The sequence below is a fragment of the Taurulus bubalis genome, assembly GCF_910589615.1.
Source record: "Taurulus bubalis genome assembly, chromosome: 8".
NCBI classification, from domain to species: domain Eukaryota; kingdom Metazoa; phylum Chordata; class Actinopteri; order Perciformes; family Cottidae; genus Taurulus; species Taurulus bubalis.
The window spans coordinates 10,776,305-10,800,872 of record NC_136596.1 but is presented as its reverse complement, the minus strand read 5'-3'; the positions used below and the strand labels follow the sequence as shown (position 1 = coordinate 10,800,872).

The following is a 24,568-nucleotide window of genomic DNA, read 5'->3' as shown; positions in this document are numbered from 1 at the left end:
TTATTGGTTTGTAGGGATGTCTCATATGGAGCTATGGATGTTAGTAAAACAGAGAGGGAACGTGAGACACAAATAGAGCTCCAAGTGCATTTGGAAGGGGCAGCTCTTCAGCTGAGTGGGGTTCAACCGGCCTCACTAATGAGGTTTCTGAGAGGTATAGTGAAAGAGAGGACAAAGAGAAACTGCGCAAAATAGAATTAGAGAAGGTAAAGATGAGGAGAGGAAGGGAGGGAAAGGAAGGGAGTCCTCAACAGTCGTCTTAATCGATTCCCTCCTTCCAATTTCGCAGGATTAGCCCACTTCCTCTCAGGGTCCTTTATTGAGGAGCAGCCAGTGGGAGTCTGGACTCAAATCAATAGAGAAAAAGAACAGTCTCCAGTCTTCCCGTTGTACTCCCTCTTACTGACCCTCTCTGTCTGACTCTCTCTCCCTTACTCCACCTGTTAAACCCTTTGATTGAATGACTACCACAGCGACTGACTTGAGGTTCATAATGAGGATGTTTGAACATAATAGCCTCTTTTCTGTCCTTTGAGGGGGAAAGAGGGGAGCAAGTGTTGAATTTCCACCACTGTGCAGTTCTTGGCCTCAATAAGGCAATTGTTCATCCAGGCCCAGAAGGGCTGCAGGAAGGCAGACACTGGGTCTGGCTGCAGAAGTGGGCACACTCAGGTCACCATACTGAGCAGGTCCCCATGATTGATTCTTCGTGGCCCAGTTTGTGCCAATGTGGGATGGGGGTTGTGAGTAAGGTGACCCGGGTTCTCAACAGGAGGCTGAATACCAGAATATACCCCTCAAAGAGACAAAGTGAGTGAGAGCACAGGAGGGGGATTACCTGGGAGAGTTGAGCTGTGTCATTTGCATCTGCTCTCCTTTACACAACAGTATTGCGTGTGTGTGCATACGGTGTGAGGACTGGGGTTGCAGAGCAGTTGGGATAAGAGGCCGAGGAGGGTTTTAGCAAAAGCCCCCGCATGCAGATGCCGAGTGGCTGCACAGATCATTGATGCGACTCCCATTAAAAATCCCTCATACCCCCAATAAAAAAGGACTTAACTGGCTCTACCATCAGCTGGAAGCGTTCAGATCGGCTCGCCAGACAATCAATTTCCCCCAAGCGCACAGAGCTTAGCGGGAGAAACGGGAGGCGGAGAGCGGGATGTTTCCATTATCACAGCCCGCTCTGTGTCTGGACTCGGGGGGGGGTGAGGTACTGTAGAGCGGGAGGGAAGGGGAGAGAAAGGAGGGAGTGGCAGAGGCAGATGGGGAAAGACGGACAAGTGGGGGAGAGAGAGAGAAGGAGAAGGAGAGACGGAGAAGCTGGCTTTTCAAAAAGCCATTGACCGCCTGCCCTTAAAAATATCATATTGGATTAGCCTCACACAGGCGGCCTTTTGATATTTTTTTCTTTGGCCATAGAATTAAAAGGAGTGCAGATCATTACTTGAATTATAAATCATAGGCACTTGCTTTCACTGCGCCCAAATTCCATGCATATGTGGCTGCACTCTCCAGCGCCAGCCCCTGTCATTTTTAATTAAATCCCCCCTTATGGGTGACATTTGCAGCTTGCCCCCTCCTCCGTCCTCCCCTCCACATCTCTCTACCACTGCCCTAGATGAAGACATGAAAGGCAGAGACGTCAGGGGAGCCAGGGCCTCATCGTGTTGTGCCCCAGAGAGAGGGCACCCATCCAGACAGATGAGAGAGAAAGGCCCTGCGAGGGGAGAGGGGTGAATGGATGCCACTGACCCTGGCCACCCTCGGCCAGCGGCGACTATCCTCGCTTACCCATCCCTCTCCTTGATTGTCGTCCTCCACTGTGGGTCTGAAGGTCCATGGGTGAGCATAGCAGCCATGGTCCAGGAGGGTAGAGGGAGGTGCACCGGTCCAGCGATGAGTAACATTGAGATGGCTGGACAGGAGGCCCGGCTGCCCCCACCACTACCATGCCTCATCCCTGGCCCAGACAGCAATTACTCTGCCACATGTCAGCTAAAGAATAACAGGGCCAGAATCACTCAATTGACTGGTCGGTGGGGATATTTATGTCTGGCTATTTTTCAAAATGATATATTTTCAGTTTTCAGTAGGTTCTCATTTGTTTATTCAATATTTGGTGGCTGAATTAGAGCCAGGCCTGCCATTTTATGAGAGTACCACTGTCTTGTAGGGTGTGCCTGTCTGTGCTCTTTATCCAGGCCCGCTGCGGGTCCTGCCTTTGTTAATCACACAGCGCACTGCCCCTCCCATTTTTTGGGTTGCATTCAATGACTCATATAACTCTAATTCGAGACAACAATTATTTCACATCATGATTAATGCAACAGCAGTGAAATCAAATTGCACACAACCAGTTATGTCTCAAATCAACTGGTGTCCAGAAAGTATCTCCTTGAGACGTACACACATGTACACACACAAGCACACCTGTAAACCACCGTGACACCACCCAGGAGGCCTGTGGTGTCAATCAGCCAGGTGTAGATGAGAAGTTCCCAGAAGGCCTGAAATCCCAGGTTCATGCGATGCCAGGCCGCGTTTCTTTGCGCTTGATCGACAGAGACAACCTGGCCGTGTCACACACGGCCCCGGGACATGATATGGGGGTTCACCTGGGGATTGTAGTTTTCCTAATAGCGCTGTGCCTCTGCAGTCAAAGCTGCGAGAGCCATTAGTTTGCTTTTCTTTTAGCAGCTTCCCCTCCTAAGCTACACTTGCAGTGAGAGGGAATATGCTCAGGTAATGACCTCCAGCCATCTCTCTCCCACTGTTGTCTGAGGCGGAGCAAGACATAACAGGGGAATTAGCTGGCCATATCAAATTGCAGCATGATTTTCCAACGGTTGTTAGGTGGGGAAGAAAACCAGAAACCAACGCATTTTCAGTTGAATATTTAAATGTGGTCACAAGCAGCAGCAGAAATAACAACCTTTCCCCTGATTGCCTCAGTGCCCTGGAGGTGGAGGGCATAAAGTGGAACTGGGGGAAAAGGAATGGAGAGAGAATCTGCATGCACTTGACCTTTTCCCACTGATTGAACTACCTCGTTCCTAACTCCTATTCGGAATTCCACAGAGTGCCCACACAGACTGCCATTATTCCACAGTCTGCAGCAGGGAAGCAGAGGTCATGAGGTATTTTTCATAGTGAAAGTTGATTGACAGCTATCCATGGCCTGCATCCTCCTGGGTGCCTACTTATGCAATCTCATTTTGGGGATCACTGCGTTTGCATTGCCACATGAAATATGTAATTCACACCTCTATCACATTGCTATACTGCAGAATTCAGATTGTTAATTGAGTTTTACTTATTTCATAGGGACTGCCCTGTGATATTGGCTGTACTAGTCTTAGCTCGTGCATACTACTGGCTCTTCTGTCATGTTGGCGTCCTTAGCGCTGGCACACAGAAGATCATTTCCGGCTGCTGGCGTCCCACAGAGCCATGCCTTCCCTCTGCCCTCTGCCTTCTGCTGTGAACACGGGGGGCGAAGCAATCTTATTGCCTTGGGAGGTGAGCTTGAGGAAGAGGGGCTCTGTTTTAGTTTTGGTCACAGCGGGACTTGGGATGAAAAACAGGATCCTGGTTCCAAAGCCTCCGAGCTGGCATTTGAGCGTCCCAGGTGCAAGGCATGGACACCCTCTGTCTTCGCCTGCCAGAGCGTGGGGATGGGTTGGGGGATGTGAGCGCGGGTACAGACAGTGTCCGCAGTCCCTTGCTGTCCCACAGGAAATGACACACAGCCTGTGCCATCTTAACGCCGAGCTGAGCCCACCACAGACTGACCATGAGAGGCAATCAGGAGGTGTTGCACGATAGTGGCACGCTCTTAGTGTTTTTGAGTTGTGTCTTCATGACAACATGGCCAACATTTAGACTTACAAAGTGTTTAAGTAGAAAGAAAGCTTTCATTAGCCTTTTAACTAGATGTCCAACCTTTACTGCATTTTTGTCCTGTCGCTTCATCCAAAACATGAAGAAATTAAGGTGCATTTAAAATAATTCATTCATTTTTTTATTATATCTACCTGCTAAACAAATATAGTACAATATAGTTTTTTACACAAAGTACAGTTAGCAACATTTACCCTCACTCACAGTTTATTAAATTACATAAATCTACCATAGCTAAATACTGTATTTGTAATGCAATAAATTGTCTCACGGATTCTAACCTCAAAACCATGATTGAACTTCACAGAAGGTGAATATTGGTCAGTATGTTGTTGCTAAGGGTCTTTTGTGCCATTAAGAAGTGTTCAGAACTGCCGTTTGGTGTTTTTGTCCAAAACACTCATTAACGTGCACCGAATTGTATTCCCATCCCTGGCTGTGGTTATTTTAGGAGGGTTTTGTGAAGAAAGCGTGGGAATGTAAACTGACCACAGTTGAAAGCATCGCTCCTGCATCGCTCCTGTGAGATATTTTACTAGAGTTTCTGGGCTTTGCTCCTCAGGCTCTTTCTCATGACGGCCATCTTATCATGCATTGGTTGCATCGTCATTTTAAATTTCAGAAATACTGACTTACATTTGCTTGGTTTATAGGTTCAGAGGTAGTGAAAAAAAAACTACTTTTCTCTAATCCTCACCCTGGAGGAACCCAGGCCTGTATCTGTCAGCTCATCATGGGGCAGCAACTGTCTAATTTGAAAAGTTGGTTTTAGCTTCCTGATGTTGCGAGGCACTGAAAATGTTATCGACCGACCAGGTAACATGAAAGCAAATGTATTACTTACTGAAGTAATGGAAGAGATGTGTCTGCTTAAGTGTATTAATTAGGAAACATTGCAGAGTTTCGCTTTAAGCAATACTTAAAATAAACCACTTTGCTTCTGTTAAATCTCTGCTTTCACAAATCCATTGACATGAAATCTTTCAAAAGAAAATTAATCTTACAGAAAATGTACCTCACCATTTATGTATCTCCTCTCCTCTCCTCTCCTCTCATCTCCTCTCGCTGGCATGTGTACTCTAGCCGAGTGCCTTGTTGTCTGTGCAGTGTTAAATATTAATTGGGAATCAGTGGAGGACTTGTCTCCTAAATGATAGAACAGAAGGGCCCAGGCTTGCCTCAGGCAGCCTGCAGGCGCCTTTCTTCTTCCATTTACCTGCAGGCCTGTGCACCAGCACTTCCTCTAGTCTGACAGGCCTGCCCAGGCGCCTCCAGCCTCTCCTCAGCACTCCACTCTCGCTCCACTCTCGCTCCACTCTCTCCCTTTTTTCTTCCTTCTCTACTCTCTGCACTGGTTTCTTTTCTTATCTCTGTATGCGCTTACAATCTCGACCTCTGGTGTCTCGTATTTCAAGCCTGTGTGTGTGTTTGTGTTGTTGCTGCGTCCATTTGAGTTTGTGCATGACTATGCTGCTCGCTCTTGGCTGTACATGTAGCCTTTTGAGAAAATAGTGTCACAGCGTGGCATATTCTCTTAAAAACAGGACAGGGAGGGCTCAATATAAATCTTTCAGTTCAGGATTTTTCCTTGTTGTATGTCTGTCTTGGCTGTGCGGCCTGTGTGTTCATCACTGAATGTTTTAATCTCTTTCCTCTCTCTTTTTTCTGATGGTTCCCCATACTGGCCTCGCAGTTTGTCTTTCTTTTTTCTGTGAGCCGTCCTTTGTTCCTCTCTATCAGCCTTGTCATCTGGAGAGGTGTACCGAGACAAAACAACTGGCACCGGCTGCTTCTTGGTGCTCTGGCTACTAGCTCCAACTTGTGGATGACCCTTGTGGACTGAGTTGATTAAGCTGAGATTTGTTTTAAAAATCAAACCAGTCGAACCCGTTAATCTTTTTTGACTCTGTATATGTTTGCACTGGACCACAGCTCTCCACAAGGTTCAGTGAGGGTACAGTGTGAAGTGGCAGGGCTGAGTGTAAAATGGAAAAACCTCAGAAGGGGGAGAGGGCAGCAAAGAGGCAGGGATATAACTGGAGGAGAGGAGGGGGTGGGGTTGACTATGATGCCATAGGAATGAGTTCACAGGCCCATGAGCACAGGCCTAATCGCACATGACAATATCGGCTGGTGTGCCAGTCGCAACGCATAACCACCCCGCTGCTTGTGCTGACTCGGGGTATTTGCTGATAAGCCCTGCTTTCTAGACCATGCTGTATGCACAATGAGGGTGGCCCAGGCAGGCCTGAGGGCTAGCTCATCACAGGCGGACCACAGACTGAGGGTTAGGTCCCCCCATCTATACAGAACCATGCTCTCCACTAAGCCCGTTGGCCAGACTTGATTATGAAACAGAAAGCAGTTTTGTGAGGAATATAGATATTTTTTCCCCATTATAATCTGCAAATTTGCCTATCCAGGACCATACATTATTGCAAATGGAAAGAGTCTGGTGAAACCTGTGCCTGAAATGAGGTTGAGTTCGTAAAGGGCTCTGTTCACAGCGTGAAATATTCAAGCTTGATACTTTCCATTTAAATATATTTTATTCTTTTATTTTACTGTCATGGGGACAAACATGGAGTCCTTTCTTTTTGTTTGTCCGTTTTGTTTATGGAGTGTAGTGTGAGCTAAACATGTTTCCCCAGTTTCTGTGTGTGTTTGGTGCACGGGTGTCCCACAAAACAAGTTGCTGGCCGGCATTCCTTTGTGGCTGAAAGAGGACATGAACTATACCCAAGTGTTGTTTTTGCTGAACAGTCGGCTAGATCATCAGTAATTAACACGTGCAGTAATATGCTTTGAATTAAAAAGGGGGTGTTAAGTTCTCTTAAAAATAACATAAAAGGGCAAGAATGTAAGATGTTTGCCATAACCTTTTTTTTATTTTGTCTTTTTCAAACGCTATCTTGACAAAGGTTAGAGCTGATAATGTTTATTTCCAGAGAGCGGCAGTAGGCCCCCTCTGGTGATGCCAGTGGTGTTAATGGGGCAGGAATGCAGGACGATTGCTTTCCCACGCTGTTAGTTTTCTTCTGCTGTGCGCGTTTGAGACGAGGCTCTGTGCCGGCTAGGCTCCGCTAATGCATCCAGAGTGCAGACAAATGGAAAGTGACACTTGTGTGTGTAGAATGGTATTTGTGGTGACGCTTTGACTACAGATAATAAAGTGTTCGCCCTGAGGTGATTTCGCCCGGCAAGCACCCCAGATGAAACTCACTTACTCAGAGAGGGAGACTGAAGAGACAGAGAGGGAGCCTTAAGAGAGGGAGAGGGAGATTTAAAAGACAGAGAAGGACACTGAAGAGACGGAGAGGAAGACTGAAAAGACTGAAGAGACAGAGAGGGAGACTGAAGAGACAGAGAGGGAGACTGAAGAGACAGAGAGGGAGACTGAAGAGACAGAGAGGGAGACTGAAGAGACAGACAGGGAGACTGAAGAGACAGACAGGGAGACTGAAGAGACGGACAAGGAGACGGAAGAGGGACACTTAAGAGAGGGAGACAGGGTATTTGTTTAATACATTTATTCTCCTGCTTTTTTAAACTAAAAATAATGTATGGAGCTTCTATAGATTTGTGGATTTTAAAGAGACAGTCTGTTCAACTGGAGGCTAAAATGTTTGGATCAGCTGTTGTTAGGGGTGTGTGTGTGTGTGTGTGTGTGTGTGTGTGTGTGTGTGTGTGTGGGTGTGTGTGTGCGTGTGCGTGTTTGTGTGTGTAGCCAGTCCATGTGTACAGAAGAGTCCTTCAGGATCAATCAATTCTCCGTAATTTCCCCTACAGCTCATAAAAGCCAGGTCTGTCTGGAAGGAGCATGAGGTTGCCACATCAAACCAGCTAATTAATTTTCATGGCTGATTCAGAAACATCTGGCCTTAGAGATAAATTCTAACGAGAAAATGTAAACATGGCAGTGTCTTGGTTGTATAATATTTCCCGTTTTTTTGGGAGAAAACCTTTATAATAGAAACCTAATTAGCTGTTTTGATCGGACCCATTGTTTACCATCACATATTACATATATGAGAAAATGAAAAAGACTTATAATATTGATGGACAAACCCATCGTACAGAAAGAAAAGAAAACGGATCATGTTTTTCCTCTGCTCCCTGCTCGTGTTTTCTGTACCATATCTCTGACTCTGTGTACTGTGTTAACCACACACGTGGACCGCCTCACTGCTGGCTAACTAAATGACCTCATGCTGCAGTCTGTGCGAAGAGGAAGCCCAAATTAGGCTCTCAATTGGGTATTTCTTCCATCTGTTTATGCAGGAAATAGATACATTAAATCTGAGTTTAGATTGGTTTTAATGAATTGAAAGATTAGATTTGGGAGTTTTGTCCAAGTTTTTTTTAAATCTCTCTTAATGATTAAATCATGTTTGACATTTTGCCACGTCTGCGTGCCTGTGAAGGATCAGTGTGCAGATTGCTTTAACATTGTCATTATCCTCTTTGCTATTTGTGAAACATGTTGGCAGGTTAAAAGCCCAACATGTGATTGCGTATTGCTGCATTCTATTTACATAGGGATTCAATGGATTGAAGTATTTGCCTTTTATTTAGTGTCTGACATTTGATTCAAACGTAACACTGTGTAACTGTGAAACATATGGTTTGCTTATTGTCTGATTTCCTATGTAATAAGTGATGTTAAAAATGATGCTGCATTCCATATTTACCTCAGAAATCAGAAAAGTCAGAAAACCTAAGGGGGTTTGCTCTAGTCAGGTCAGACATTGTTAGCAATACCAGTTGATAACAGCATTTTATGGCAGTATTTTCCACATACAAACACAGTAGTACACTACTGTATGTATGACTGAGTAAGACAGAAGTGCTAATGAAGAGAATACTACCACAGAGCTTTTACTGTTGATTCTTGGAGCAGCCGTCTTCGATTTTGTGGTCGGGGTTGGTGGGGATCGTCTGCACTGACTCGGAAATGCGTCTCGAGGCGGCATGACAATTTAAATTTCCTACTGGGAACTCGGAAATTGCGACCCAGTTCAAATGGAATGCAACATTACAATCTTTAAGTGAATCTCCTTTAAAAAATAAATGTGAAGAATTTAGAGAAGACATAGAGGAGTTTGGTGAAGAAAGCATTTTCGGTTCCACTGTCTTACAATGTGCATCTGTTTGATGATTATGATGACACAAGCAGCCATGAATTCAGACTGCTTTATCCTCTGAGAAATCATTGCAGTTTGATTTTTATCTTCGCAATTATAGATAGCAAAGGCCTGACAAATAATTGCCTTGATTTTCTCCTCGCTGTGTTGTTGCACAGAAAATCAACCTTGAGATGAACAGAGGGAGATGAGTGTTCCTAAAAATGGCTTTTCTGGATATCTAGCAAGCAGCAGGGTTCCCTTTCCCCTCACGTGCACTTGAATTGATTAGTACTCCAGCTGAGGGCATATTCAACATGTCTGCCCCCTGCAAGGCTGCAGTACCCTGTTGATCACTGGCTCATACATGTGCTTCCTCTGCACCCTCTCTCCTCAGGAAGCTCCTGTGGGGCACTCAGGCTTTGATTGACTGGCGGCCGAGTCCACAGGACGCCTCTATTATTATCATCTCTACCTCGGCAGAGGAGTGGGGGGCTATGTCCAGGGGGTCTGGCCGACAACCCCTGCTTTGTGTGCCCGATAGTCAATTAGAGGCAGCGCACTGCCGGAGACGAGTGGGATGCAGGGTTAATTGCAGAGGACCAAACAGCTGGCTCTATCAGGGCCTATTGTGTTTGCAGCAGTTGTCACGGCAATTGAGGCCTGGCTGTAATCGCTGACTAATCAGCCCTGTGCCAGATGACACCTCCATTAGCACAATGCAGGTATTGTTCAGAATGCGAAGCTGCCTCTGGCTTCCCCTCGCCATACCCGTCCTTTTACAGCAGGCTAACGGAGGTGGGGAGAAGACCCTGATCCTATCTGCTAAGAGCTCAACAATAGCCACAGGTCAAAGGTTCCTCCATGGAGCAATGCTGTTGACCCTGCTTTATCTACTACAACACATTTGGCAGGTCAAACTTCAATGCAGGTCAATTTTCCATGCTGAGGGATTGAAGATTGTTTTAGCCATGAATTATTAATTTGAATAACTTCATTACAATGAGGTTAAGGGCAAAGTGGCCATTAGTGGTGGAGTGTGTTACAAGACTTGTGGGTAAAAGGGACAACCTGCTGGCCCAGTGGTCTAAAATGCAGACCACATATTTAAAGAATCCTGAAATTGAATCCTGTGAAGATCCTTGGTAGCAAGCAATCCCTCCCTTACTAAAGAGACCCATCCTACATAGCTCTGCATGCAGGCTGAATAGACACGTGATCAATACAACAGCTAATGTCCCCTCTTGACTCACACACATTCAACAGGAGTGGTCCTTCTCTAGGGGAAATGGCTCCAAGTGAACATGGTTGATGTTGGACTGAAGCCGACCCTATATTACCTTTCATCTCTGCTCCTGTTGTTTGCCCTAACCTCCTCACAGGCAGCTCTGTTTGATTGACCAAAGTTAATGTGTACTATGCACTCGTTCTTCTGTGAAAACTTAATTGCATTTCAACCAAATACTCCTCTCCCTCCACAAGCACTTTTTTCCGCCGCCGCTCAGCAAAGTACATGGTCAGAGGGGAACAAAACATGCGGTAAGTAGGGATACAGGCTTACAGGAGTGAGTGAGGAAATACCGCAGGCTTTTTGATGTGTTAGAGTGTTTCCTCCACTAATAAGAAGAAACTTCTCCAACCTGCTCCTAATCTTAGAACACTTGGAACACTAATAAATGGGAGCAAGGGCATTTCAGGCACTTCTCTCAGACTTTTCCCTCTGCTTATTCATTTAAACCTCTAATTAAAATGCAAAGCATTCTCATGGTCCTCTGGATTTGGTGCTGCACTCTCGCACAGCCTCTGACTCCCTATCTCCCCTCCACCCCCCCACCCACCCTCCTCTTTCCACCTCACCTAACTCCCTGCTCTCATATTCTCTCTGTCTCCCTTTGCTTCTTGTGATCAACACAATTTGACCTCTCACTTGGAAGAAGTGCACAGAATTTAATGGATTTTTTACAGTCTAATCTAACCAGTTCCCTCTTTATTGCTGTTTTGTACCCAGTGGACCTCATCTTTACCAGCCCTCCACCCTCACACCCAAGAAAATTAGTTCATCAGAATTCAAAATGTACTGCTGGCTAATTAAAGGAGTGTTAATTGAGTGTTCAGAATTGGGTACCCCTTTCAACAAACGCACAGACACACACACACACGCACACACGCGTGCGCATACACACAAGCACACATGCAATCACAGTAACAGCACTGGGTACACCAAGGACGTTGCGCTTGGGGAGTTTCATGCCAATCAAAAATGGAGAGAAAGGAGAGTGCCCATCCTCCAAGTGAAATGGGATTTCTAGATCATATCATGGCCTACTGCAGCTCAGTCCGGCTCTTTGCTGCCAGGTTGTCCTAGCCCAGCCTTGCTATCTCTGTCTCACCGCTGGAGTGTAACACTGCGCAGATAGCCTCTCTCACTATGTGCATCGTGCTAATGAGGGGTGGCATTTAGAGATGTGCTGCTCTGACACATGGGCATTGTGTACCAGGCACTGGGTGATTAAGGACGAAGGTCAGCCCATTAATTGCCTCCCTGCCATCTCTGCTCCCTGGCGCGTGATCTCTCAGAACTAATGCATGTGTTTGCCTGAGCTTTTATCTCATCTCCTATGCAGTTCAATCATATGCGTGGTTTGCTTATATTCCTTTCATGTGAAACTTTTTCCCTTGCTTATTGTTAAAGCAGTGCTAGCCCAGGTTTCCCCGTTCCTTTACTATAAGCTGTTTCATGTGCTTGTGAGTGCACAGACTCCTGCTCACAGGAAGGGAAAAACCATATTCTTCTATCCCCAGGGAAATAATTAATCCTTACAAGGCTGTCGCATGTCGAAATGAAGCGAGTGTGAAGCATTTAGCCCAGGAGGCATTGCAGACTGTCGCCCGCACAGGCACCTGTTGTTGTCCCTGCCCTACATTTCATGAGTGAGAGCTGAGCAGAGGATAACAACATGCTCCACTGATGGCAAATGAGACGCACAACTGCAGATGCAGGTTTGTGTGTGTGTGTTTTTGCCTTTACTTTTCATGCATAGTGTTTCAATGCACAGCCATGCTGGAGAATGTGCACAGGTGCAGGAAACCCCCTACCTTATGAGGGGTTGAGGGCTCACACAAAGGAGGCAGTGCTGGCTGCCTCAGAGGGTGTTAATCAGCCAGCACCATCTGTATGCTGCTGCTCATAGCTATGATCTACTGCAGCCTTATCCAATAAGTCACAAAGTGCCAACCTAAAAAGAGACTCTCTCCTTTAACCTCCATGTCCTCACTTATAGACATTCTGCTCTGGAGGAGAGAGATGTGGAGGCCCTGCACATCAATCACACAGAGTGTATAACAGTGTATGTATGCGAGGGAAATTACACCCCAGTTTCTGGCCATACTTACTGGAATCAACTTTCCTTTAAAATGTATACCATGGAACTTTTCATTGAGGAAGCTGGAATCAGAAGCATCCAGATGCTCATTTGCCTCCTCCTCCTCTTCTTTCTTTATGCCTGTGGGTTCTAATAACCGGAAGCCTTTGTGGAGCTGAGATGGGTTTTGTAGGCCTGAAAGGCCTCTAATCCCTGTGGCCTGTGAAGTGTGAAACCCTTTGATGCCAGGTTGGTGTGCCAAAGGCTCTGCCTATTGACAAACAAGGGCCAAGCTGGGAAAAGACGGAGGGAGAGAGCTTTCTCATCTCTCTAAGAAGAACTGCAGGCTCGGGCATGGAAAATATGGACCCAGTCAGTGAGAAGGAATAGAATTAGCCACCCTTTAATGAATTTCCTGGCTGTTTTTATAGTTTTTTTTTCCTCATGTGGCAGTAATTAGGTGGAATGATGGGCATATTGCAGCTGGGGGCTTGCAGGGACGGCAGGGCACAGGCCCTTGATATGCCTGAAAGCCAAGTATCTTTCCTCATTTAGACCATGTGATGATCAAAGATGTTGTTTTTTTTTTGCTCTCATGTAAAGAAGATCAGAAAAAATGCTGCCATCCCATTTGCATGTGGACCAGCAATGTGCTTTGAAATGAGCATGTTTTTATCTTCTGAGCAAATTAAATAAGTCTTCTGTCAGTTTTCCACTGCAAGTCAGAACATCAAAGCAAATGGCACTGCCGTCACCAGGGAAGCAGAGCTTTCCCACAGTAAGGTTGGTTAGATGTTTGATAGGCTGGACTGGCACACTCAGCTTTGCCCATTAGAATGGCACCAGGTTCCCTCACTCTGATTAATGTCATTAAATCCAAACTATTTTCATTTGTTTTATTTATTTTATTAAATGATTATCAAAATGAAATATTTACAAAGGTCATTTCTAATTTGAAGTTGAGTGTTTCTGATTTAGAGGATGCTGTTTGCAGGATGAACCAAACTGACTGGTCTTGCACTTAATTTGGCTCGGGAAATTCACTGTCTCCCCCCCTCTGCTGTTGAATTCCCAATTTATTTCTTTTTTATGATATGGATCTTGTAGATTTAATCATTTTCACAGTTGGAGGCCCATAGGGTTGTTGAAATGAACTCCCCATGCTATCTGTAATGTGAGCAAAGAATTGAGAATTGTGACTACTTGGCTGTGGAGTCTCTTCAAAATGATTTTGCAATCAGAAAGGAAATGGAGTGAGTCCTAGTCACAGCCTGCACCCGCACACTCCTTAGATCGCCAGGACATTTGCTGACGGCACAGTTATGGCAGTTAATTTTTGTGCGTTTTGTTAGCTTTTGCATAAAAATGTCATTTTTGAAGGTGTTGCAATCATACAACTGCTGATATATTGCTTGTAAATTGAGTTATTTTCCCCTTACCCCACCCTTTTTGTTACACTGAGCTAAGTAGCCATGAAATTGCCTGAATAATGTCGTTTAAATCCAATCTCACTGCGGCCTCTCACCTCCATGCCCAGCCCCCAAACAATGATATATGGTGGGGTTTTTTTAAATTGCCATTTTCCTGTTTGTCACCTCAGTTCACAATGGCCAAGCCTTGGCTCATTGAACGAGGGGCATTGCTAGTCACACTTGCTGTGTTTACTGCTGAATTTAATTTTGGGTTTGGATTGGTTTCATATGGCAAATAGTACACAACATTTACATGTGCATTCATGGCAACGTCTCTGCACCTGCCTTTTGTCTTTTCTGTCATGTCATATTTTGTATGTAAAATAAATGCATGTAAACATAATCATGAACAGAAAAGCCTATAATTTGCGACTGGTTCTCTTCAATAAGATATAGATATAACCATTCAAACCAGTCAAAACCATTGGCATGTCTTATATATTGATTCATTCAATCACAATTATGTGTTTCTGTCTTTTTTTTTGTGCTCATCTTCGAACCAATTTTCAGTTTTATCCTTGACCAAGTTTACAAAAAGCAGCACTGTATAATGCTTGCCTTGGTTCCAGTCTGATGTAGTTCACCTTAACCAGGCTACTAATTCCCTGTGGATGTCTAATTGTTTTTTTTGTGAGGGCCTCTCCACATACTCCTGGATTGAATAAATGTGAAAATGCTGTGGCCAAGGGTAAGACCCAGTAAGTGATACCACTTATAAATCTCAAATGTGCCACTGCAATTAAACAAGCTTTTATCCCCTCCCCTTCGTCCCTGCTTGCCTGGTATCCAAGGCTAACCCAATTCAATGCTAAAGAGAGTCTGAATTAATTTCACAACGCACTGATTTAACAGCGCCTAAGGTACCAGACTTTGACAGAATGAGTTTTAAAAAAGATCCATTTGCCTAGGGAAGAACTTCCACAGGAGGGTGTGAAAATTAGATGGAAAGAAAGCTCAAATGGAGGAGGGATGGAACATAAATGAGTGTCAGCCCTGATTTACTATTTGCAAACTCTGTTTGGGTTGTTCTGCAGTGTGCTCGCTGTTTGCATCTGGTTTTATTCACCTGCTTTTGTTGAACACTACCAATTTTCAGTGTGCTTTAGATGTAGTCACAGTAATGCTGCCAGGTTTTATTGTTGCAGCAGAGTAGTGGTTATTGCAATTGATTGATCGATCTGACTTTGTGGCTGCCTTTGCTGTATTGCTCCTTTTGATATTTCTGGGAATGAAACTCCTGGTCGGATTTTCTGTTCTGCAACACATGCATCCATCTAGTTTTTGTTTTATCATGATCATTCATTTCACTGATACTTCTTTTCTCTGTGTGTCTTGCAGGTGAGCTTGTGGTTCCCACACATTCCCCACGCTATCCCACTGCGGCAGACCTTGATGCCTTTGCTCAGAAGACGGCCAACAGCCCTCTTTCCATCAAGATCTTCCCCACCAACATCAGGGTTCCCCAGCACAAGCACCTTAATCGGACTGTGAATGGATTTGACACCACAGGGCAACGCATTAGTTCCTATCCACATATCCACACAGGGGGCCACAATGGCCTGCTGGCCATCGTCATGGCCTCTTCTTCGTCATCCCTATCAACAGCCACCTTTGTCCCTTCAAAAGGTGTACTCAAGAACTCTGAAGGCAGGCGGACTAAGCTCTCTCCTGCCCACATAGCTGTTGCCCCATACCCACCACCTAGTAGTAGCACTTTAGCCAGTGGCCACGGCCAAATGGTATACCACACTGGGCCCTCAAAGCCCCCAGAAGGTCCCGTACTATCGGTTCCCCCAAATGTCACTGTAGCTGGCTCAGTGATTCCTGTAAAAGGGGGGCGAGGCCTGGCCCTGCCTGCACAGTCCAACCTCCCCTCCATCCAGAGCATCATCTACCAGATCAACCAGCATTGCCAGGCCCAGGCTCTGCAGCAGGTGTGCCAAGGGGCTTCAACTGCAACATCAAATTCCAGCCCATCCAAGCAGGGCACAACTGTCATGGGGCTCTCTTCTAGCTCCTCGGGTGGATACGTGGTAGGAATGGGTCCCCAGGCTAATATGTTGTACACGGGGCCCGGGCTGCCGGCTCAAAATGCAGAGGCTATGAAGACTGGAGTTTACGCAGATGGTATGGACTACATCATTTGGCAGAAGCAGCAGCAACAACAGCAGCAGCAGCAGCAGCAGCAGCAGCAGCATCAACAGGCTGTGCTCCGCATGTACAGCGGAGGCAGTGGAGGAGGGGGCGCCATCAGCAAGTCCCCAGAAACTTGTGTTCCAGGGGGACTTATGCCGGCACAATTGTCCTCCTCCTCCTCCAGACCTTACCACCTGACAGCGAGTGCCAGCGGAGGAGGCGGGATGGACAAAGTCAGCTCCTCCCCTTTGAACTGTGTGGGTATGCATGGAAATTTCTCAGTGGGTCAATATTTTGCCCCGCCATGGAACAGTGTGCTGGTGACACCTGACAGTGACTGCTACAACCCCCAAGAGCTTTTGGCCCCCTCCACAGGAGGACCGGTCACGGGGCACAGAGAGATGGGCTACCCCCACCACCATCACCACTACCACCATCCTCATCACCCTGCTGTAGACAGCGGGGGAGGTTTGTGCTGCAGCCTGCCCGGCAAGAGCTTGTGCAACACATCAGTGCTGAGCAGCAGCTTGCAGTCTCTGGAGTACCTGATCAACGACATCCACCCACCCTGCATCAAGGAGCAGATGCTTGGCAAAGGCTACGAGACTGTGTCTGTGCCACGTCTGTTAGACCACCAGCATGCACACATCCGCCTCCCTGTTTACAGATAGAGTGGGAAGAAGAGGAGGAAGAGAATCAAGAGTTGGGAATTTGTGAAAAAAAATCAAAGTTGCAAAGTGGCACTGCTTTAACTAGTGTGGGAGCTTAGAGAAGAGCAGTTGTTGTGCTGTGTGACCCTTGGTTTGGTGGTTTCAAGGCAGGCTGTGGGAATCCCAAATATGAAAGGTGGTAGTGATTGCCAACGGGAAAGAAAAAGGGATTTCAAGATTCTCCAGATGTTCCATTGTGTGGTTTGCCAATAGGAATTTTGGATTGATTCATTTTTTCTTCAGTTTTTTTGTTGTTGTTTTACTCTACTCGCCTGAACTTTTTGATTAGAATCATAGCTTGACATGAAGTGCGTATGGCACTTGTATCTCCCTTCCAAATACTAAGGCTGAAGCTACTGTGTAGGTTGTCACTGACAGGGTCTTAAAGGGCCAAAGCTTAGGGCTGCTTTCAAAATCCAAAACTCTGTAACAATACACACATAAACACACACATAGACAAACGCATACAGAGACACAATGTACTGATATGTGAGGAGACTTAAATTATACTCGGGTGTGTATGTACAAGGATCATAGGGTTGAATTAAAAGAATAGTACAATATTAGTTATTGCTGTTATAATTGATACATAAATTGCACTGCTTGAATCTTGTTAACTTTGAAGTTTGGAATTGGGTAGTTTGGATATGATATATTTAAGAAACTTGAAAAACTTGAACCTATTTTTTTGTTTTATATATTTGTAGGTATATTTTATGCATTGGCTGCTATGGGGGAAAGTGTCTCGATTTGAGTTTTTTATTTAAATGTTTTTCTTTTTTTGATTTGATAATTCCTCCTCAAGCTAATGTGCAGTTTATGTCCTGATGTGAGGCATAGTCGCTGCTTTGGTTCTGTAAGAACCTGGTCAGAGAGCTCTTTTTCCTAACCAACACTGGAATCTACAATAAATCTTGAAATACTTATTTAAAAAAGAAAATGTCGCAAAAAAACATGATAAAGAAATGTTACAATGAAGAATGTGATTGGGAGGTTATTTACATAACCTTACATGTATGTTTATGCGTGTATGTTTATGCGCGTATGTGGCTGAGTGCATGCGCGTGTGTGCATTTTAGTTTGTGTTTCTCAAAATCCTCAGACTTTTTTTCAACTGTGTCACTATAAGATTTCAACCACCAAGACTGAAAAACTGATTCCCCAGTCCCATAAACCATATCTACTATCTCTAGTAATGTACAGGAGATATTTTGCAAATCTCGCTCCCTTTTATCAGAGGCTTTAGATATTATATCTCTGGAGTAGAGCTCAAGATCCCACATGACTCCTTTCTTGCTGTAGTTACAGTGCTACATCCCCTCCTGCTGTCATATGTTTATCATGATGACAGAAAGATGTGGGAACAAATACAAGTTCTGTTTGGGGGTACTAGTAACCTCTGATCCTGGAAAAAGATACAATATGGGAACAATCATGCCCTGTCCTCTGGCATCAGATGAAAGGAGACAAGGCTCACTGCTTTCCCTTGTCCGTTTCAGCCCCTGGTTGGGATACATTTAGCTCGGGCCAGTCTTAACTTGATGATTCAGAGCAGTGAAATATTTATTATGACTGTGAGATTCCCTTGAATGTACTGCACTTAAATTACTGCAATGTTTTATTGCCTTGTGAGACTCGAGTGAAAGAGAAAAATTGGATCAGTGCAGCAGTCCTCTGGTCTTAAATTAGCATTTCTTTTGTCCGTCAAATTTCAATGGTAAATTGAATTTAGTAACTGGAGAGAGGGAGTCGGAGCTTTGTTATGGGGAAATACTGGCATCAGTCTAGATTTATAAAGTGCAATTATTATGACTGTATTAACATTTTTCTCTGAGCTTACACCAAAAAAATGTAAACTACAGTTGTCAATACATTCCCAATGTACCACATCCCTAATCCCTATCCCTTTTTGTTTTGAGGTGTAAAATAAATTTCTTTAAGAATATATTCAGAAGCCACATCTTGGCTTTGAAGTCTGTCATTATTTTTTAACGTATGTCCTCTAGAAGTCAGAAGGAAATGTGGCCCTTGTTTCAGCAGCAGCTCTGTGAAATCCAGAGCGGAGCGTGACGTGTGATGTAGATCCTTTACTGTACTCTAGCGATAAACTACTGCCATTGAGAAAATAATATTTTGGCCACCCAAAGATAAAGGACAGACGGCATTGTTGTAAAAATAAAGGATTTACACAATGATATTGAAGACACAGCAGAAATGTATGTTTCTTTGATAATTTGCACACCTGTTTTCCCCTGAAGATAACCCTTGCTTAATCTTAAATATGAGCCTTACATTTTCAGCTAATGGTGTTTAGACACGCTACTGTCTTTGAATGCTGACAAAGATTTCAGTGGAGAGAATACCAAGCCCCTTGGCTTAAATTTGCACAGTAAGCCTCCTTAACATTCCTGTGAAAAATGTTCATGTTGTTTCAACAGCTTAATATCCCAGCCACACTGTGATTCCAACATATTTTCTGTCTTGTAGAAATATTTTGACAGATTTACAGATACATCCCGTCCCTAAATCCCCTCCGTTTGGCTTCTGCATCCAAGCATTAAACCCTGTCACATGATGTTGAAGTGAAGAAAAGACACTTGAGGCAGTGGAGTTTCTGGTGTCTGGCCTTTCCCACCAGTGCAGGTCTGAGGCACCAGGCCTCTCTGCTAATGGGAATATTGGGTGACGCCTGGCTGCTGGATACTGCCAGTAGAGAGTATTCATTCACTCAAAGGGTTGAAATCAAACCCTTTTTAAATAGCAAGGGGTTTCCTATTTGATACTGCGAGGAATCTGTCCCTTTTGAGCCAGGTTTAACTGAATGAAACAGAGAAAGAGTGACACAAAATAAATCTTTTTTTAAGCTATTATTATATATTCACATGTTTTATAAGATATAAGGTGGTATTTAGATACTTTACCATCTTTGCTTTGTTGACTCATTTTCTATACAGGCTCCAAACTGTCTGTCTCCCTGGTCCTTCACACACATTAATGAGCTTCTATTGATGGGATGCATCTTAGTCCTTAAACTGGTCCATTCCACAATTCCTGATTTGGACAATGGATGCTTAGCCCATGTTAGGATAATAGAATTAAATTTCAAACAGATTTGTGCCTGAGCTGATCCATGCACGGCTCACTCAGCTGCAGAGGCAGAGTGGCATATGGCATGTCATTATCTAAGCCCACCCTCCCCCAGTCCAGGGCCAACAGGGTTCAGCAGTGCTTAAACAAACTGAAGGTTAGGACTGGCTGGCTGGCGTTGAAGGCGAGGACAGTGGGGTTTAAAAAAAACGGGGGGGTTTGCTAAATCACAGCCTCCACAGAGGGCCTCAGCACCGCACCATGGCGCCTGGCTCAGAGGCCTGCTTTAAAAAGCTGGGCTGTGTTTGATCGAGGGGATTTGTTTTCTGTTGGATTATACATGGTTGCTCCCTGCCTGGTTGAGGGGCCCTGTGCAATGTGACAGATCTCAGCAAAAGAAAGAAAGAGGGAGAGAGATACAGGGAGGGATTTGGGGTCAGAGGAGCCTCGAAGCATCAGTAATCAGGATAATTGCCATGTTCCTGGTGCTGGTTTCAGCCTCCCCTCTTTGGCTCTGCGGCCTCATATTCAGATTCAAGCTCTGAGGAAATCACATTCTTCAATGAAAGATTTTTAGTGTGCCTCAATCTCTAAAATCTTGGAAGGGAAATCTAGACTCACCAGACCTTTTATGCTTGGAAAAATATTCTCCTAGGAAAGGATAGATAACACCAATCAAACACCATATAACGAGGACATCAGATCTATAACTTATCTCTGTGGGTATAGACTATCGACTGTTAGCACGTTTTCAAGGGCAATGAGACGCTCTCGGGGATGGCCTGAGGGCAAAGTGGATGGGAATTGACGTCTGCTGGTTGTAAAATCCCTTAGTAAATCCCAATAAGTCCATGAAGACCTTTACCCAGTGCAAAGGTCTGGTTGCATATTATGCACCTCAAATACTGCTGAGAGGGAAGCAGCCCGGACAGACCGTTCAAAGCAGGGTCAGTTCTTTCACTCTCAAAACAGAGGAGACGGGAGGGATAGAGAAAATAAAGGCAGCTGCTCGCTCTGTAGAGTCTTGGCGCTGCTTCTCTAACCTACAGATGACAGAGGGGAGTGGGTAAGGGGGTGACGTCCCCTCCACACCACTTTAGTCCTGTCCCCTGGCTGCCCTTGGGCCCCTGGGGCTCTCATCTCCGAGTCCTTCCCAGCATCCCTCCTCAATGTCTGCAAAAGATAGCCATGAGGCCAGTCATCTCTATTTGGCTCCTACCTAGCAAAAAAAATACTTTAATCAATAATACAGATGGTCCTGAGGAGGCTTGTATCGTTATCCCACCAGCCTTATAGCTGTATTGCACAATATCATTAAGAGATTTGTTGTGTTTTGCTACAGACTCACAGCACATTGCCATCTCTATAGTGCTACTGAATAATACTGGAGGGACCATTACATTTCAATTTTGTTTTAAGCATTTATTAAATACAAACCAAGGTTAAAAAATCAGCACAGATCACAAAATATATCAGGATCTTTTTCCCAAGGCACAGTCCCAGAGCCCTTTTCTAAAAGGCAATGCAGCAGGTCGTAATTCCAGGAGCTTACAGCTTTTTATTTCTTTAGCGTCACAACTATGTATGTTCAGCTGAAAAAGCTTATGGCCTCCAAATATTCATCTAGTTTGTGTGGTGGATATATTGCTGTATCCAATCTAAACACAAAAGTCTGGGGATTTTTCTTTCTGTTTCCTTTTACTGTTTGTGTGGCTCTCAGAATGTTCCTGTGGACAAACAGGGCTGTTTTCCCCGAATGATCTCAAATGCACCAATGCTGCCAAAGTCTGAGGGTGCCGCAACCTTGAGAAAATAATATATATGGAAATGGGAAATCTATTAAGCATCTCTCTTATTGTTCTCCCTGCAGTCTTGTATTTATGTTTAAAAAATGATTTTGTCTCCTCAGGATAAAAAAATGTAAAGAATACCTTGCTTTCTGGAAAATGACAATATATGAGTCTTAGATTTCGAAACAAGAAGTCTGAATATAAAAAAAGCTGTAAAATCCTTTAGTCGTGGGGTTTTCAACTTTTTAATGTGCCTACAGTCAAGCATCCCAGTGATTGCTTACCTTCTGCCCCCTCCATTTCTGCAATCTCCCCCTAATCTCCCCACAACCATCATCTTCAATTTGCTGAAACTGCCATTGTCCCCCCTCCATCCCAATGACCACAGTAGATATTTTATCTGTTCCCTGCTTTTTGTCAATCTCAGGACTGAAATTTCTTTATTTTAATGTAGATGGTTGGTTTTCATTTGAACTCTCCTCTCTTGTGTATTATTGTTTGACATAAGTAAATAAAGCAGATGACTTCTATGCCTGTCTTGTTGCCATACTCATATGTGGTCTTCTTCTTCTCCCTCACTTCCTGTAAACTTATTCTTCAACAATTGTTTAGACTCTGGATTAGACCGTACTGCAACGAAGGTAAGCATATTAGTCTAAGGATTCACTTTGCACATCAGCGCCATATGCCGGGCCCTACAATCCTGTTGTTCACTTGACCTTTTTCACCTTTACAGCAGTATATTGTGGCCTCAAAGTACCATTGGAAAACAACCCACAGTGGAAGGGGAGGGTACCCTTCTACACTGTAGGAATGATTTCCTGGATAAGGATTTGGAGAGACTACTCTTAAGCAGAGGCAAAGGCAAGCTAAGTCTCTTCACATGCAATTTACGCAAAGTGGCCAAGATGTCTCTGAGACTGTAACATTCAAGTCATACAATGAGGGACTTTCAGCTGTCTCACATACCTGAACCAATTTTCTTACAAAACAAAGCACAGTCTGTGATGTTTTTCTTTTACTATGGCACACATTTGTTTCCTAAGCCTCCTCTGAAGACCCACCAAAATGACAAACAAACTACATTGTGCTTTAGTTCTGCATTATATTTTTATGTCATCATTAATAGTCTATATTTTAATGTTAGGCTATTAAAAAATGTAATTTCTGTTAACTTTTTTTCTTTCTTTTTGTTAGGATTGTGCTTGTACAACATGGTCTCATAACTCTACTTCCTGAAGATAAGGAATACAACATACAATTTAAATATTCCACAACACAGGTACCTCCAATAACTCAATATTGACGCGTTTTCCTCATTTCTCTCCTCACTCCCAACCTCTCCACCCACCTAAAACATCAGATAAGCCATAGACTGATGAGCCAGCCGCCTCCACCGGAGCGTGTGGGACTGGGAGACTGCACACTGATTTCATACACGCTCGCTCAGACAGAAAAAGAGCTCTATGGAGCAGAAATGCTTCTCTTATTAGCAAAACTCATTCACCTGCACGCCACATTGAGTCCCTGGCAATTTCACAATAAATCATGAGAGATGCCTTTAGAGGCCGGGCAGCAGGCTGACGCTCTGCCGCGGCCGTGCCCTCGCCTGTCAGTTTAGACACTCTGAATCATTTCAGGTTCAGCAGCCTCGTTTCATCTTAGATGAACTGAAAGGTCATCTCCCCAATATGTCTCTGGCTCCTCATCTCCCAGTGCTTCCAGTGATTGCTCGTTCCATTTAGAAATACCACACCTTGGTGAAATATTTGTATCACAGGGGATTATGGAGGGAATTTCAAGGAATTATGTCAAGGAAGGAAATTAGATGTGACTTAAATCTGTGAGAAACCTGCTCTCCTGACTTTCGGTGTTAGGCTATATTATCCAGTGATGATCCATCCACCTCTTTTGCAATATTAGTTAGGGAAATGTTTAGTTAGAGTGTGACCAATATGTAGACGGGTTTCCTTCTCTCCGTCAGGCTGCTAGACCTCAACGCTATACTTGAAGCCATCAGACAGTTTGGAGTCTTGTTTAGTGAATAACGAATAAGTTGGCCTCAGTCCAGCCCGGTATCCGCTTGAGACTCATCAACCTAAACACCTTAAAGCTTAACTGGCTTGACAATAGCTGAACAATGTGTACTGCCAATATCTAAGCTAGTTAGTTTACTTAAGACCTCTGGCTGAGACTGTCAACTTTCCCTTATGTGCGGTTGCTAAATGATGGCCGTTACAACTTGATCCTGCTTGGCTCTCACTTTGGTTTGTTGAGACACATTTGTGGCAGCGAGCACACTCATGCTGCAAGCAAGTAAGCCATTTTGTTAACAGCTCACACTTCCTGTGCAAGTGTGCGGTTCCAGAGTTGCTGACAGTGACACTTGCAGGACCGAGCCCTGCCCTACTTAACAGGCTGCGGGGAGGAGGGCAGGCCAAGTTGTCAGCAGCGTAGGTGCTCACTGCTTAGATAAACCTGGAGGATTAGTGGCCCAGTTAAAGTTGGGGCAAAGAGGATTAGCCTCTTCTCTGAGGTGGTGAGAGATTCCCTGTGTCCTTCAGCACTGCTGGCCTCAGAGAGGGGAGAGAGGAGGAGGATGGGAGGTGAGGGGTGAGGCCCTAGTTATCATGAGTGAGCATCCCCACTGTAGCATTTTAAAGATGAAAAGCAAAGGTGAGGTGTAATGATAAAAGGTGGAAAGCAGTGAAGCAGTTCATAAATTGTTGCCAGCTTGTGGTTTCATTAGGAATGCAAAAGCCCATAATTACTGGCCGGGTGTTACAGCGAGGTCAACGAGACATGAGATCCACACGAAAAAATATTTCATAAGCGGACTGCATCCTCCAAACTATAATCTATTGAAGGCTATAGTGCTAATAACAGTTAGCACTGACAATTCAATATGTACAGCTAATTAAAAATATATTTATACATATACATATATGAATGTATGTGTGCCCTTCAGTTTCTGCAGGAGTAGAC

The 24,568-nt window shown here is 44.5% G+C and overlaps 1 protein-coding gene across 1 annotated transcript in view; it reads left to right on the top strand.

The window, feature by feature from the left end:
• The window catches only part of fam222aa (family with sequence similarity 222 member Aa), a gene marked incomplete at both ends in the record, with an annotated part of 43,833 nt that extends 27,166 nt beyond the window's left edge, over positions 1-16,667 (top strand). Inside the window, 1 exon segment of the mRNA XM_079222203.1 lies at positions 15,199-16,667. Within this exon segment, the coding sequence (XP_079078329.1) occupies positions 15,199-16,667 (1,469 nt within the window).
• Positions 16,668-24,568: the final 7,901 nt, after the last annotated feature.